Source organism: Oncorhynchus clarkii, chromosome 3 (genome assembly GCF_045791955.1).
Source record: "Oncorhynchus clarkii lewisi isolate Uvic-CL-2024 chromosome 3, UVic_Ocla_1.0, whole genome shotgun sequence".
Lineage (NCBI taxonomy): Eukaryota > Metazoa > Chordata > Actinopteri > Salmoniformes > Salmonidae > Oncorhynchus > Oncorhynchus clarkii.
Window position 1 is genome coordinate 66,876,473 of NC_092149.1, and position 18,385 is coordinate 66,894,857.

Sequence of the window (18,385 nt, forward strand, 5' to 3'; positions counted from 1 at the left end):
CCTATGATGGACATTACAGGCCTCTCTCATCTTTTTAAGTGGGAGAATTTGCACAATTGGTGGCTGACTAAATACTTTTTTGCCCCACTGTATATAGAGCACCACAGTATGAGTCATAATACCCATAAATCCTAGCAGTCAAACAGGGAAATGGTTCCATTAATTTTTCCCATAGGGGATTTTAGAATCACATTAAATGAGGGCTGTGTTTCGTGTAGGCTTACCCTGGTGGGACCTTTTGATAACCGTGTAAATCTCTCTCGGACAAGGTGACTTTTATCAATATATTTGCCTGGATTTACCCACACCCAAAATTAAATGCTAATGTGGCTATCATAAAGACCTTCAAATGCCATGATGATCTGGACAAGACTGCCAAATCGAGGCGAAGGTAAGAACAATGAATGGTTAAAAACGATTGGAACAATTTCCCTGTTTTACTGCTAGGTTTTTATGGGTATTATGACATCTCAACTGTGGGGCTCGTATTTTTTTAAATTTTAAATACACTGTTTAGCAGATATATTTATTTGAAGCACTCACAGTAATATGTGCATACATTTTAAGTACGGGCGATCCCAGGAGGCATACCCACAACTCTGGCGTTGCAAGCACCATGCTCTACCAACTGAGCTACAAAGGACCAAGGGCAATATAGGATGAGCTTCGACTAGAACACAGCATATACGTATGAAGTGGGTAAAACAGTATGTAAACATTATTCAAGTGTGTGTGTGTGTGTGTGTGTGTGTGTGTGTGTGTGTGTGTGTGTGTGTGTGTGTGTGTGTGTGTGTGTGTGTGTGTGTGTGTGTGTGTGTGTGTGTGTTAGACATCCAGAGAACTAGCACCACTGAACTACAACCGCCTGATCAACAAAGCCTAGAAAGTCAGTGAAGCCTTTGGTATTGGTCTCATACAGATCTTTAAATATTTACCGCGGGACTAGTGCATCATTAAAAACCACAGGGGATTGACACTGTGCCATGGCTCGCCTCGGTGGGCACACAGACTATCACCAAACACCAGACGCCCAACCAACCCTCTGCAAAATGACTTGGTATGTGTCCCAAATGGCACCCTATTCCCCATATAGTGCACTACTTTTGACCAGAGGGCCTGTAGTGCACTATATAGGGGATAGGGGGTGCCATTTGGGATGCAAACCTACTGTAAGATCCCTGCTGCAAGGCAAGACCATAAGAGGAGCATCTGTTTTCAATCTGAGGTGTTATTATGTGAAAATCTGTAACAGAGGAGGATTCAGAAGTATTGAAGTGTTATTGACATGTGGTTTTATATGAACACATAATCCTAAACCCAAGCTGTCAAAACAACAGGATCAACTGACTGAAAGCCAGGATACAATACAGAAAACACACACACACACACACACACACACACACACACACACACACACACACACACACACACACACACACACACACACACACACACACACACACACACACACACACACACACACACACACAATACAGTACGGAAAACAACCAATGCATCTGCATGCAAAGTGAGCAGGAGAAAGCCATTTGCGAAGTGAGCAGAATGTATGTAGTAGAGAGACTGATAAGCCTGGGACTTTATTGTGTCTTTACTGTGGGCTTGTTTACCTTATCTAGTCATTTTTCTTCCTTCTCTCTAGTCTTTCCTTCTTTTGTCTTCAGAGGGGAAACACAGCAGGATACCGCTCTGCCAGTCAAGATGAGTGCCAAGTCTATACTATTCTATCACAGGCGGCAACTTAATTGGAGAGGACAGGCTCATAGAAATGGCTGGAATGGAGTAAATGAAATGGCATTGACATATCAAACACATGGTTTCCTAGTGCTGATACCATTCCATTCACTCCATTCCAGCCATTGTTATGATCCGTCTTCCCCTCACCAGCCTCCTGTGTATTATATTGTGCTCAGTGTTAATTGAAAATCTGACTGACTACTATTGGCAAACTGCCACCCCCAGCATTGGTTTGTTCTGTAAGCTACAACAAGACAAACGCCTAGGAGCGGCTCAAACATGGTGAACTCTACGCCTACATTGACGTGACCATAAATAGTGACACCTGTTGCACCTAATAGTGGTCTGTAATATCAAAATATTTCAATACATGACTAATGAGGATGCAGAAAGTAAACATTTGCCTTGCATAATCAAGCTGTAGACAGCCGTCTCTTCCACATTGTCAACTGCCTGTGAGATTACATCTACTGTTGCATTTAGCCTGATATAGTATCTGGTGCACTTTGGATGAGAGTGAGATGCAGCCAGGGTGAGAGTTGGCAACAGTCCCTCAAAACAACTGTCTCTCCAACTCACTTATCACACATTCAGAGGCAACAGGTTTCCACAGACCAGGGTCTGATTTCAAAAAGTGTCTCAGAGTAGGAGTGCTAGGGCAGGTCCCCCCTGTCTATATAATCATATGTACTATGATCTAAAAGGCTAAACTGATCCTAGATCAGCACACCTACTCTGAAACTCTTTTTGAATATTGTCACAGACACAGCGTTTAGACTACAGTTTGAAACCACTGAAACCATGGGAATAGTTCATGTGTAGTGGGTGGGGGAATAACAACAGGGCTATTCCCCCACAGTGTTTCCAGCCGTAGGTTTATCAATCATATGACCTTTTCCTCTGTCACTCCCCACAGCACTGGCCTGATGTCTTCCATCTCACACACCCTGGATTAGACCAATCACACAGCAGATAAATATAAATAGTGGCCCTGATTGGTGGATCTATCTGGGTCACAATAATACAACCTTGTCTTTGGAAGCAAGCGAAAATGACTTTTTTCATGTGATTTCAGTATGTTTCAGTATAGGTTAGCATATGATAAAAGATTCTGAATAAAGTGGCAGTATATTAATAGTTGAAACAGCCACAAAGGTAGCAGTATTGAGATATTTCTTAAGAAATAGAAAAAACATGGACTTTACAATGGTAAAGGGACTAAAAACAGGTCAAACATGTTACAACAAGTTCAGTTGTATAAGCACGTGCCATATCTTTCTCAACAACTGGGTTGCTTATCTGAGTTCACATGAGCTCTTGGAAACTTTGTTTGACATTTTGGTCAAGTAGAAAACCTAAGACATCTGGACAACTCTCAGATGATGTTGTACAGTAATAATGTTTTAAACACTCACATACAGATGTAGGATCTTAATTTGATAACTATTTTGTTGATGAGAATTTTCCTGTACAGCTGGAAATGCAAACTTGTAGTATTTTCAAGGTTTAAAAAGGCTTCTAAAGTTTGTAATTTCTACTTTAAAATGTCAGACTTGATTTGCCCTAACATGTAAAATGTATCAACCCCTACAAAAAATGCCCATCAATTATAACGCACATAATAATTCACATTTCCTGTAGCAAACGGGATCAAATTAAGATCCTACAGCTGCAGGCTGCATCCCAAATTACACCCTATTCCCTACACAGTGCACAACATTTGACCACAGTCCTATGGCACTGGTCAAATAGTAGTGCACTATGTAGGGAATAGGGTTCCATTTGGGATACACAAATAGCCTTATCTTTGCTTTCCAGGACTTCAACTCAGAGCTCAATATAATGAGAAACTAACTTCATGTGTTGACATATATTATCCTGTTACTGTGACTATGAAATAACCATAATTCATATTTAGAGTATATTCGTCATAGAACTATAGGACTACAGTACATACTGTAAGAGGACCCTTACATGCTGACCAGACCGGACACGTCGCGTGCACGAGCGTCGCAAATTAAATTTAGAAATCCATGTTATTCAATTATTGTGCCAACGAGCGTCTGCGACACAAAGTCATTCCTATTTCTGACACAGATCGCGCTGAAAGTCCTGCCTCTCCCATCTCCTCATTGGTTTATAGAAGCAGGTACCCACGTGCCATCTCCTCATTGGTTATACCCACATGGGTGACTGAAAGACTAACTGTTTTGCTGGTAGTTGTGGTAATACAATGAAAGTTTAGATGCAATCACCATATAAATTAAACGATGAAAAAGCCTGGAAGGAGGAGAGATGACTAGAAACAATTCGGTTGGCCATTTTATATGTGGATTAATTGTCGGAGTAGAGGTCCTTGTGCATTTCAGGTAAAATAACAACTCAATGTTTATATCCCAGGACAAATTAGCTAGCAACAGCAAGCTAGCTAAATAGGACAAATTAACGTTAGCTAGCAAGTGCAAGCTAACTAGCTAAATTGCCATACATGTTTAATGATTTTCGACCTTTCCCCAAATTAATGTCATTGGTTCAGAGTTTGTTTTGATATTTTAACCTGCGTGTTGTGATCGCGTTTGGTGTAGGGGGGCAAAATAAATGTATGCACGATAGCGCACGATGGCGCACGCGCGCAGCAGGTTTGGGTTCCGTGTTAGGGACCTGTGTGAGGTTTTTAAAGAATGAAAATTAATTAAGTTAATAATTTGCCAGGGTTCGATTAAAATAGGCTTTATGTGAAACTGTATCGCTTTCAGGAACTTCTTTCTGAGCTGGGCCTCCAAGAAGTACAAACAAAGGCATAGGGGGATGTCTGATTTTAGCTGCATCCAACTGGACATGTCAGACCTATAAGAGAGCATTTTCCCATGAGTTAACTGTGTCCTCCTCCTTGGAAGGGACTGATGCCGTCACCAGGGCCCAGACTGGGGCCCCAGAGGGCACAGTGACAGGGCTGGAATAGAGCTGGGGCACCCTGCCTTGCTCCTCTCTGCCGCCTGCTCTGCCAACCTCTCAGACAGACTGATCCAACATTCCTCACCCCTGAAGATGGCACCCACAGGACTACTTTATGACCCGATAACGACCCGTTTCCAAGAAACAGCGGTGGATGATTGCTACTACATTTCATGTATGAAAAAAGAAAAAGTCCAGTCTCTCTGCAGTATGTTGTCTGACTGTGAACTAGACTGGTTTTGTGCATAATTTATTTCAACAAATAAACAGATCTGTACCCTGGTGGTGCCCCAGGCACACAGAGGCTAAACGAGAATGCTTTTCATGTTGCTAAGAAATCCAAATGGCACCCTATTCCCTATTTAGTGCATTACTTTATGGGGTCATTTGGGATACTACCATTGTGTTTGGCTGGTTGTCTTTAATGGCTCCTCAATAAACAAATTCTCATGCTTTCAGATTGTAAACAACATGGTCTCACAGAGGGGATCTATTGATGGCAATAAAAATAACATCCCTGTATGATACAGGCTATTACCAAAACAGAAATTTAGTCTGTGTAATTTAATGTGTTGATCCATGAAAAAAACGTAATCAAAACAACCTACAGTACATTATACTTTGGAATGTTTTTGCTGTACATTTTTTTTTTTTAAATAACACTTTGTAAGGGAAACAAACCAAACTCCGATGTAAGCTGGTGAGTTTTACAACCGGCTTACCATTCAAGGCTCCATCATTCTGACAAGTGAGTGGTTCCAGCGCTCTTGGTGGCTTTCCAATTCAGACGCTCAAGTTTTTAAAAAACGGTCATTCACTGGCCTATAAACACACTTGGTGGGACAGGGCCTTGTTGTGTTATGTTAACACTGGTCTGAGCCTGGGCCTACTTTCTGCTTTCTACAGACCTGCAGGCCTCCTAACTGACACTGGGTCTCTCCAATTCAAACATGTTCACGGAACCTCTGGTAAAACCTTGTGACAAAAGAAATCTGGTGTTGATAGTGATATGTTTGACAGCTCTATAGATTTCAGTATAGGGACAGACAGACTCTCTAACTGAAACAGGGACAGTTCAACTCAAACATGTTCACAGGAACGGGGTTTAAAACAAGCTGACAAAAGCAATTTACATCCGATGTATGTTGCAGACATATGTTGCAAACCCTAACCATAACCCTTACCATTAACCTGTCTCTAACCCTATCCATGCCCTAACCCTATCCCTAACTAGTATGTTATAAGTAATATGTCAGTTTGAGGATAATGGTTTATTTCATGTGTAAAAAAAAAAAAGGAAAAGGAAATGAATTGTCACATACACCAGATAGCTGCAGTGAAATGTGTTGTTTTACAGGGTCAGCCATAGTATTACAGCACCCCTGGAGTAAAATAGGGTTAAGTGCCTTGCTCAAGGTCACACCGACAATTTTCTTTTCACCTTGTTGGCTACTATGTCAACTAAAAGACTGAATTACAGTAACACATAGGCTACACATACAATAAACACATTTAAGTTAATAAGATTAGATATAACAAATTGAACAATGTCAAAAAGTATGGGAGTTAAGGCAGGAGAATGGAGGCAGGAGAATGGAGGTAGAACAGTCAGAAGCGATGGAGAGAGGAGGGAGCATCTATTATGTGACATAAAGCTAGAATAGTTAAATGTCACTATTTTGACATTCTAATGAGACCAGGCAGTTATAACTAAACAAAAAGGTATGTTCTCTGGCTTGCCACATTTTTCATAACTTTATTTTAGATAATATCACCCATGTAACACGCTTCTGGTTTATTCTGAATTGTAAACTGGCCTCTTGGGTGGTCCCTAAATGGATCTCACGTCTGTTCTAATCCTAGTTTGGCACAACAGACAGAGACAAAATCCTACACTCTGACCAGTATCTCTGTTGGACATCTCATCCCACAAGTCAACAGAGATTTCAGTTTCTCACAGGGCCAACAGAGGTTCCATAGTCTCACCATCCCTGGTTCCGTTCCACCTCTGGTTCAGTCGGTGTGACTAGAGGGTAATTACACCAGTCTCCTGGGTGATACATGATAAATCAGACTCCCTCATCTCTCTGTTATCATCCTGTTCTCCCCCTCCCTCCCCCTCCTCCCTCCAGCCCTCCCTCACCTCTGTGTTATCAACCTCCTTTTCTGTTTTGTTCTATTTGTAATGGGAGGGCTAAGACTCCATAAACTCTCATTACATGAAGGATAACCTACTGCAAAGTACACTGTAAATCCTGGAACGTCAAACACCCACACACACAAACAGCAGTTCCCCATAATCCCATTATAGCAGATGACTATTCTGAGGGGTGCTGGCTGTACTGTAAGTTGAAAAGCAGGCCATGGGGTCAGTGGTTTCAGAGTTGACACACACACACACACACACACACACACACACACACACACACACACACACACACACACACACACACACACACACACACACACACACACGGCCACATGAAAAACAAATAATGCTCTCTCTGGGGAAAGTCAGAGGCCTCTCTCTCTCAGCTCAAAACCCTCTGTAGTCATCTTTGATGGAGATGGAGAGAGGTCATTTAACTGTTTGCCAGCTGAGGTAAATTTCCTGACAGCTGAGGTAAATTATATCATAACAATAGACCCGCACACACACACACACACACACACACACACACACACACACACACACACACACACACACACACACACACACACACACACACACACACACACACACACACACACACACACACACACACACACACACACAAGACAGATCTCCTAACTGTGATGGTCAGACTGTAGCCATTTGAGATGGACAGGGAAGTACATTTATGTAGATCATATTTGGCTCGCAATTCCACAGCCACAGCCGAGACTCACAAGAAGTTACAGCTGGCTGCAGAAGTAGGTCAGAAGTTGGCGTTGTTATATACTTTGGTACTTTATTTCCAACCCAGATGATACACAAGGCCTGACGACAAGGGGAAACCAGACAGCTGTTTTCTGTTATACAATAGCAGAGCAAAATGTGCTTCATGTGTGCTAGGTTTAGCACAGGCATAAACCATGATCACCTCAAGTGGAGCCTTAACTGAACTTTTCTAACCACAGAGGGGAAACTATTCGCTCTTCGTCTTTCAAATCTCCAAAGAATGATATCAGTCTCAGCTCTGTCCCTGGCTAAATTAAGGAACTAATAACAAACTTAATTCAATAAAATGATCAATGTTGTTTTACAGTTTTGCAGCAAAGGGTGATTTGAAGACCTGCCAAAAAATACTCTATTGTTTTCTCAAATTTTGTGAATTGTGCTGAGAAAATAGTTTTAATATGATCTTGGTCAAGCTTATCTACCTTGGTGTTTGAGATAGTGTCGATCTCCTGGACTGTTTTCTGTAGCTCTGAACCCTACACCCCTTTAGTCCCAGGATGCAGTCACAAAGGGTCACTGCTGTTTGGTTGGTGTGTGTGTGTGTGTGTGTGTGTGTGTGTGTGTGTGTGTGTGTGTGTGTGTCCTGACCAACATGTTTGTTTGGTCCCTCTCGTCTCACAGTAAACATCATGCTATTTATTCATCTGGGCCGCGTCCCGTATGGCACCCTACTCCCTTTATGGTGCACTACTTTTATGGTCTCTGGTCAAAGTTAGTGCATTATATAGGGAATAGGGTGCCATTTGAGATACAGACATATTCAGCCATGATGATCCAGTACAGATGTCATGTTGCCCCTCTAGTCCCTATACTCTTCCTGTCTATCCACTGGGAAGTGCAGCCTGGGATGTCAGTTGTTAAACTGTACTATACTCACTTGGCAGAAATCTCAGATCAATTGGTAAACTCTGATTTACCACACCAAAATACCTATTTGCGCCTCTCCGGATGGAAACTACAATTGTAATGGCTGTGCTCAATGCAAAGGCACTTACAAATGTAGATCCTTCAAACACCCTCAAACAGGGAAGCAGATCCCTATCAAAGGTTTTATCATGTGCTCCACTAAGGCAGTTTTTTATCTTATAACTTGTCCTTGTGGTAAAAATGATGTGGGTAAAACAACAACCTGTCTAGGAGAGGGGGTGATCTTGACAATGTATTGTTAAAACGAGAGGCTGCCTGGATGTTTAATTTAAAGACCCCCTCTCTCTTGCTCCCTTCAGTGTCAATGTAGACTTTGATCTGAAGCCATTACTATCCATTGTAAATATTTATAGGCCTATGTAGCCAAATTGTATCTATGACTGTATGTTATTCATTCATGCTTTTTACATGTTCTATTTATATCTGTAAATCAACCAATGAAATCAAGCCACTCCCGGTCATGATTACAGACACCTGTGTGTGTCCTTTCAAAGTATATAAACTAGTGACCAGCAGTGTTTGTCATTATACCCTGATGAAGACAGCTCGTCTGTCGAAACGTTGGTTATTCAATTATTGTATCTGAGCTCCTAGAGTCTGCTCCTCTCCTTTTCTTTTTCAGTTGTAATACTGTAAACAAAAGATAGTGTGCCTCATTTCCAGTCCAGAGACATGGCTTGATTCAAAGAGAGAGTGTGTGTGAACATGTGTGTGTGTATATGTGTGTGTGCATGTGTGTATGAGTCAGAAAACAAGTCTTCCCATGCAGACAGTCTTCCCAGCATAATCAAAGCCTGGAAAGGGCTAGCGGAGGATTAGGGCACCATGGGTTGACTAAGGAACATGACAACCCCACAAGACTCCACAGGACCCACCAGACCCCACAGGACTCCATGAGACCCACAAGACCCCACAGGACTCCAGGGGACCCCATGGGACCCCAGTACTCCACAAGACCCCACAGCAACCCACAGGCCCCACAAGACTTAAGGAAGAGAGTCCCGCTCCATATTATGGGGTCACTAGTTCAGTATGGGCTCAGGACTCAACAATCCAAGAAACATAAGCGACAACACCACCCAGATACATGACGAATAAGTATTTGGGAAATTACTGATGTTCTCAAACTAGGACTGGACACCCCCACAGGACCCTGCTGGATCGCCCGCAGTAGATCAAGGAGAAGAAGAAACATTAAAACAATACCACTCACTATATTAATTTCCATGGTGGAATCTATTCATAGAGGTGACTTGGGAAATGACAGCTTTTTCCAAACCCAGTCCTGACTGACAGAGCAGAGGCATCCTTCCGGAACAATGTGACAACGCCTCCCCTCATAGTCCTGAGAAACACGTACCTTCATTTTGTCAGACTATGTCAGACTCAGCACAGATTAATTCTGAACAATGTGAGAACACTTCCTACCCCTGAGATACAAGTGCTTTAAAACATCTTTAAAACAGCAGTTCATGAAGCGAAGTAGCTGCTAAATATTGATGTGCCCTGACTAACTCTGTAAGAGCAGAGCAGAGAGAGGGACCTGTTACACAGCTGCATTTCTTTACCAGCCCTCTCTCCTTCCCTCCCTCCTTTCCTCCCTCCCCGTTTTACATGCTAAGAAGCTATTAGCAACCTGCGTCTAATAACCGTCAGGGCCAATGAACCATGCCACAATGTTCTGCTTTTAATGACCGTCGAACCACAACAGAGACAGGCAGGAGTAGTTAGTACACTCCACTTCCTACTACTTAGAACACACACACACACACACACACACACACACACACACACACACACACACACACACACACACACACACACACACACACACACACACAGATATTGGAGAGTGTGCTATAACAGCGAGAGAGAGCTCTGGGAATTATAATCCAGCCATGAGATAGGACTATGATTACTGCAACAACATAGCTAGTGTAGTTATGCCAACGGAACTGACACAGTCCGGATCATCAGGCAGAAAGAGTAGGCAGGTGAAACAGCCTTTAATATGATCCTTCACACTCCACAGGAGCAGGAGCAAGACAGAGAAGACAGGCAGATAGGTAGACAGACCACACTAGTAGATTGATATGATCCTTCACCCTCAACAAGAACAGCACAGGAAAGAGAAACAGAAGAGAGGCAGGTACAGTAGGTAGAGAAACCTAGTAGTAGTAGTTTCCTGGGGACGGACAGTTGCTCTTTCTGTCTTACCTGAAGACGGGTCTATGGAGAAGCTTCCTCTTGATCGTGACATACTCTTCCATTTAAAGTGTAAGCCCAGGCTGGGCTGGGTTGGGGATAGGAGCAGGGAGCTCTGTGTGAGGCTGGGCTGTCCCCCAGCTGCTCCTCTCCTTACGTTGCACTGTGCTGCTCTGAGACAACTGGTCCTGCCTGGTCCCTGCTAGTCCCCCTAGTCCCTGGTCCTGCCCTCTCCCTCTCTCTCTTTCCCTTTCTCTACTCCCTTTCTCTGCTTTCTCTAAAAGACCAATGCGAAAGGCCATAGAGGACACATCACAGTGTTGCTCTCCTAGTCTCAGACAGAGAGGAGGAGAGAACCAGGGGAACAATCCCAAACAACCACATACAGGTAATCAAAAGAACCCAAAAGTACCCAAAACAACCACAAACAACCACAAAAAAATCCCAAACAGGTACCTCTGGACTCCTGTGTGTGTGCGTGTCCGTGTGCGTGTGTGTGAGCAATAGAACAGTTCCATCAACAGGAGAGATTTAGAACCCTGCAGCAGCCCCCTTATCACCCAACTTCATCACATACCGAATGTTTTGGGGTCTGCTGCCTCAACTTCAAGGCGTCCCGTGTGAGCAGATCTTTTTAAACAAGTTGTTAAACAAATGTTCTATATAGTAATTAATGAAGATGGATAGAGGCTGGTTAGAGGGGCTGGCTAAACATCAAGACATGGTCATTAAATCACAATATGTCTTTTATTTTGCCAGGATGATGTGTGGATGGTGCAATGCAGAGCAAAGTACAGTATAGTAGCGTAGAGTAGAGTACAGTACAGTAGTGTAAAGTACAGTAGAATAAAGTAACGTAGAGTACAGTAGAGTAAAGTAGCGTAAAGTACAGTACAGTAAAGTAGCGTAAAGTATAGTAAAGTAGCGTAAAGTACAGTACAGTAAAGTAGCGTAAAGTATAGTAAAGTACAGTACAGTAAAGTAGTGTAAAGTATAGTAAAGTAGCGTAAAGTACAGTACAGTAAAGTAGCGTAAAGTAGCGTAAAGTGCAGTACAGTAAAGTAGCGTAAAGTATAGTAAAGTACAGTACAGTAAAGTAGCGTAAAGTATAGTAAAGTAGTGTAAAGTACAGTACAGTAAAGTAGCGTAAAGTATAGTAAAGGAGCGTAAAGTATAGTAACGTACAGTACAGTAAAGTAGCGTAAAGTATAGTAAAGTAGCGTAAAGTATAGTAAAGTAGCGTAAAGTATAGTAAAGTACAGTACAGTAAAGTAGCGTAAAGTATAGTAAAGTAGCGTAAAGTACAGTACAGTAGCGTAAAGTATAGTAAAGGAGCGTAAAGTATAGTAAAGTACAGTACAGTAAAGTAGCGTAAAGTGTAGTAAAGTAGCGTAAAGTATAGTAAAGTACAGTAAAGTAGCGTAAAGTATAGTAAAGTAGCGTAAAGTACAGTACAGTAAAGTAGCGTAAAGTAGCGTAAAGTAGCCTAAAGTACAGTACAGTAAAGTAGCGTAAAGTATAGTAAAGTACAGTACAGTAAAGTAGCGTAGAGTAGAGTAAGGGAGTTGGGAGTGTGTGTGTCCGTATGTATATGTGTGTGTAGGGAGGACCACAGAGCGGCGGGAGGCCTTGCGGTGCTTTAATCAACAGAAGATATGGTTGTTTAACTTACTGAATGTGAAGTTGAGGCACGCTTTCTCACCCCAACCCAGCTGGAGGAAACTGATGATAAACATCACCAACACTGGGGATGTTTCCAAATGGCACCCTATTCCCTACATAGTGCAATACATTTGATCAAAGCCCTATGGTCCCTGGTCAAATGTAGCGCACTATATAGGGAATATGGTGCCATTTGGGACTCTGAGAGGGCCATTCCTCCTGGAGGTGGAAACAAACACTCAAACACTATCATCTGATGGAAGATAACCCTCACACATGCGCGCACACGCACGCGCACACACACACACACACACACACACACACACACACACACACACACAGAGAAATGTGGATTTTGGGGTAAAAGCAAGCAACAGTCCAACAAGAAGTCTCAACTTCAGGAAAATACAATAATTGACAAATACATTGTAGTGCACAAAATCAGACAAGTTCCAACTAGTCTGTCACTCAAATACTGATTGATTATATTATTTTGACTGTATTCAAAATGAGCTTGACAAACAGAAATTATTATGCCAAAAAATGTAAGTCATTCAAGTGAATCAACTTTACACTACAAATTAAAAATAACGCGGACATAAACAACACGTCTTTGTCAACAATTCATCAGTCAGTAAATCAACAATATTTCCCACACATATCGAGGAGTTCTAATGGGTGCGCTTTAAAACAGTTACCTGTCCAAAATTGTAAATCAGTAACGTAACTTTTGGAATACCCAAACTCAGTAACGTAATCTGATTACATTGTGTTACTTTTAGATTACTTTCCCCTTAAGAGGCATTAGAAGACAAAAATACATAACTGGCCATACATGGATGTTACATTTTACTTTATTGGTTGGTTATGTAGGCTTCTTCTAACCCATTCCTTTCTACTACATATAATAATACAATTAAATATGGAAGTATAGATTAGCCAAATTGTTTTACCTGAGCATAACCCCAAAACTAAGGGCTTATTAGCCAGCCCTACACTGTTGTTTATCATTTTTGTTGTCATGGTGGACTGATTGGGCTCGTTGATTCGAGATGAAAAATAAATGCTGCGCTCATGGAATGGCATGCTTTGAGTACTGAAGTAGCGTAAAGTATAGTACTATTCACTGAAAAGTGCTATTTACATGTGAAAAATGTATGCCATATGCTACATTTGTTAAATGCCTATGGTTTACCTTATTGTTGGTGACACTTTGATGTATTGATAATATTCAGCTGTTTAAAGGTCAAATCCACAAATGAAACAATAACAAAACGGTCGCACTGCCCCTGTTTTGGTAAAAAGCTGGGGTATGGGCCTGGAGAAATGTAACCACTCTCAGAATTATTGTTTTAACCATGTTATGAGGCTATACAGTGTTTGTTTGTAAATATTATAAATGTAAACATTGGAGAAAAACAAGCTTATATGTTTGGTTCTCATGAAATAATGCATATACAGTACCAGTCAAAAGTTTGGACATACCTACTCATTCAAGGTTTTTCTTTATTTTTACTATTTTCTACATTGTAGAATATTAGTGAAGACCTCAAAACTATGAAATAACACCTACGAAATCATGTGATAACCCAAAAATATTTGAGATTCTTTGCCTTGATGACAGCTTTGCACACTCTTGGCATTCTCTCAACCAGCTTCACCTGGAATGCTTCTCCAACAGTCTTGAAGGAGTTCCCACATATGTTGAACACTTGTTGGCTGCTTTTCCTTCACTCTGCGGTCCAACTCATTCCAAACCTTCTCATTTGGGTCGAGGTTGGGTGATTGTGGAGGCCAGGTCATCTGATGCAGCATTCTATCACCCTCCTTCTTGGTCTTATAGCCCTAACACAGCCTGGATGTGTGTTGGGTCATTGTCCTGTTGAAAAACAAATGATAGTCCCACTAAGCGCAAACCAGATGGGATGGCGCATCGCTGTAGAATGCTGTGGTGGCCGTGCTGGTTAAGTTTGCTTTGAATTCTAAGTAAATCACTAACAGTGTCACCAGCAAAGCACCCCCACACCTCCTCTTCCACGCTTCATGATGGGAATCACACATGTGGAGATCATCCATTCACCTACTCTGCATCTCACAAAGACACAGCGGTTGGAAACGAAAATCTCCAATTTGGACTCATCAGACCAGATTTCTACCGGCCTAATGTCCATTGCTCATGTTTCTTGGCCCAAGCAAGTCTCTCTTTCTTATTGGTGTCCTTTAGCAGAGGTTTCTTGGCAGCAATTCGACCATGAAGCCCTGATTCACGCAGTCTTTTCTGAACAGTTAATGTTGAGATGTGTCTTACTTGAACTCTGTGAAGCATTTATTTGGGCTGCAATCTGAGGTGCAGTTAAATCTAATGAATTCATCCTCTGCAGAAGAGGTAACTCTGTGTCTTCCTTTCCTGTGGCGGTCCTCATGAGACCCAGTTTCATCACACTGCTTGATGGTTTTTGCAACTGTACTTGAAGAAACGTTCAAAGTTCTTGAAATTTTCTGCATTGCCTGACCTTCATGTCTTAAATGATGGACTGTCGATTTCTCTTTGCTTATTTGAGCTGTTCTTGCCATAATATGGGCTTGGTCTTTTACCAAGTAGGGCTATCTTCTGTATACTAAATTGTCACAACACAACTGTTTTGCCCAAACGCATTAAGAATGAAAGAAATTCCAGAAATTAACTTTCAACAAGGCACACCTGTTAATAGAAATGCATTCCAGGTGACTACCTCATGAAGCTGGTTGAGAGAATGCCACAAGTGTGCAATTGGAGGTGTACATGTGGATGTATTTCAAGGCCTACCTTCAAACTCAGTGCCTCTTTGCTTGACATCATGTGAGAATCAAAAGAAATCAGAACTCAGAAAAAAAAGTCTGGTTCAGCCTTGGGAGCAATTTCCAAATGCCTGAAGGTACCACGTTCAGCTATACAAACAATTGTACGCAAGTATAAACACCATGGGACCACACAGCCGTCATCATACCGCTCAGGAAGGAGACGCGTTCTGTCTCCTAGAGATTAACGAATTTTGGTGTGAAAAGTGCAAATCAATTCCAGAACAACAGTAAAGGACCTTGTCAATATGCTGGAGGAAACAGGCACAAAGTATCTATATCCACAGTAAAACGAGTCCCATATCAACATAACCTGAAAGGCCGCTCAGCAAGGAAGAAGCCACTGCTCCAAAACCGCCATAAAAAAGCCAGACCACGGTTTGCAACTGCAAATGGGGACAAAGATCGTACCTTTTGGAGAAATGTCCTCTGGTCTGACGAAACAAAAATAGAACTGTTTGGCCATAATGACCATCCTTATATGTTTGGAGGATAAAGAGGGAGGCTTGCAAGCCGAAGAACACCATCCCAACCGTCAAGCATGAGGGTGGCAGCATCATGTTGTGGGGGTGCTTTGCTGCAGGAGGGACTGGTGCACTTCACAAAATAGATGGCATCATGAGGCAGGAAAATTATGTAGATATATTTAAGCAACATCTCAAGACATCAATCAGGAAGTTCAAATTTGGTCGCTTCCAAATGGACAATGACCCCAAGCATACTTCCAAAGTTGTGGCAAAATGGCTTAAGGACAACAAAGTCAAGGAATTGGAGTAGCCATCAAAGCTCTGACCTCAATCCTATGGGAAATTTGTGGGCAGAACTGAAAAACCGTGTGCGAGCAAGGAGGCCTACAAACATGACTCAGTTACACCAGCTCTGTCAGGAGGAATGGGCCAAAACTCACCCAACTTATTGTAGGAAGCTTGTGGAAGGCTACCCGAAATGTTTGACCCAAGTTAAACAATATAAAGGCGATGTAACCAAATACTAATTGAGTGTATGTTAACTTCTGACCCACTGGGAATGTGATGAAAGCTGAAATAAATAATATAAGCTAAAATAAATAATTCTCTCTACTATTATTCCGACAGTTCACATTCTTAAAATAAAGTGGTGATCCTAACTGATCTAAGACAGGGAATTTTTACTAGGATTAAATGTCATCAATTGTGGAAAAACTGAGTTTAAATGTATTTGGCTAACTTCCGAATTCAACTGTATATAAATATAATTTATACGTCCAAAAATGGATGTAGCAACTACAGATTTCCCCTTTAAGCCTATCAAAAGTGCGCAAGTTTGAGCATGCGTCCATTAGACCTATAGATATATATATTTTTTTATCAGCATGAATTAGATTGAGCAATAAAAGCCCCACTTTTATTCCATAGGCTGGGATCCGCACTATGCAGCTGTTGCAAGAGCATATTTTTACTGGCTGTACACTGGTTTCAAAAATAATGATTGAAAGGCACCTTAAACTTCTTGAATTCAACCATTATTGGGTTCAAATACACATTTAGATTTGTGAACTGCCATCCACAACAACATAAGGCGCAAATAGCCAAATGAGAGAGCAGCAGCGTGATTCACATAAATGCGCTATGTAGATATCAATAATAAGTTATATCCGTATAACCGTAGACTACACCCCTGCTGTCATCCTTACCTCCAAGCGTAGATTCAAGTTGGATAATCCTTGGATGCTGACAGCAGTCCCACCATTGGAAGACCTAGCTTGGACTGTAGCCTACAAAAGCCTATTCCTGCTCTTTTCCCGCGGTCCATCAAACACTTTTCGTGTGTCATCATAGTGGTCTCTGTCTTGTGGTCAGAGTCGCTCAGGTGGAACAATCTTAAACTTGCACCTTATTCAAAGCTGATTTGAATGTCATTGAGACAACAGAGAAGTGTCAAATATTTTTTTTTGCAAACATCTGAATTTAAAAGTAATCATTGAAGTAATCTAGTTTTTCAAAAGTATCTGTAATCTGATTACAATATTTTTGCTGTTAACGTAACGGATTAGGGTTACCGTTTTTTGTAATCCTTTACATGTAACAGATTACATGTAATCCGTTACTCCCCGACCCTGCTATTCAAGCACTACCAAGCCATTTTCCTGTCAGCTTGGATCTAATCATGTCTTCAGCATGAGGAAAGACTTGATGAAAGCAGGGGGAAAAAGCGGTTTAAAAAAAAAGGGGGCAGATGTTAGAGAGATACTGTACTACTCTACTAGGCCTAATAGTTGCAGCAACTGACACTATTTTGCAGGTTATATCAAACTGTAACAGACAGAACATAGTCCAGGATATACCTGACCTGACACGATATCACGTCACAAAACTTAACAAGATGCAACAAGTGTTCACATAATCTTGGAATGCAGAATCAAACTTTGCATGCCCTAGCTAGCTAGCTATTAGATTTTACATGTTAACAGTCTGTCATGGGAGACTATTGTTCCTTTGAAATGACATTGGGTTAGGTTGCTTTGGGTCTTTCAACACAACTGCCTGTTGTCCGGGAGGGAAGGAACTAAGAAACTCACTTCAGCGCTTGACATCAAAGAGTGGAAAATATGTACTGGCACCACAATGACTTACGCAACTCTTCTAAACTTGAAAAACTAAACATGATTGGTTCTGAAAGCAGTGAAACTCTCCATAAATGTTCACTGTTTAAGCTATAATATTATGTTGAAGACACAATTTTGCTATTATAACAATGTTCTACACTTATCTAGTTCATTGTGACAGAGGTGAAATACAATACAGCGTGGAGAGACAACATAAAGACAACATAAAGACAACATAAAGAGGTTGAGGTTGAATTCAAAGTAATGTTGAAAGGGCGCTACAAACAGTATCATGAATGTAAAGGGTTTACCTTGAAGGCTCACCTCAGCTCAGATGTGTTTCACCTGAGAGTTTAGAATGAATCTTATGAACAGAAGAAGACAAACCAACAAACAACTAGAGTAGCTGTAAATTGGGTACCCTACCAGTCAGAGCCAAATCAATAGCGAACCCTGGGAACTGGGTATGTTCAGGACGTAAAACAAAAGTGGCACAGTCGGTAGAGCATGGCGCTTGC

At 41.6% G+C, this 18,385-nt stretch overlaps 1 protein-coding gene across 3 annotated transcripts in view; it reads right to left on the bottom strand.

Annotated features, from left to right (window-relative positions):
- The window catches only part of LOC139401755 (dual specificity calcium/calmodulin-dependent 3',5'-cyclic nucleotide phosphodiesterase 1A-like), a 61,429-nt gene that overhangs the window by 23,735 nt on the left and 19,309 nt on the right, over positions 1-18,385 (bottom strand). Inside the window, exon 1 of one of the 3 annotated variants that reach the window (XM_071145748.1) lies at positions 10,804-11,001. The exons of 1 other annotated variant lie outside the window; for it this stretch is intronic. In XM_071145748.1, the coding sequence (XP_071001849.1) occupies positions 10,804-10,838 (35 nt within the window). In that variant the 5' untranslated portion in view covers positions 10,839-11,001. Of the gene's footprint in view, positions 1-10,795; positions 11,002-18,385 lie in introns of those variants that run through there. One more of the 3 variants, XM_071145744.1, reaches the window with a different exon arrangement.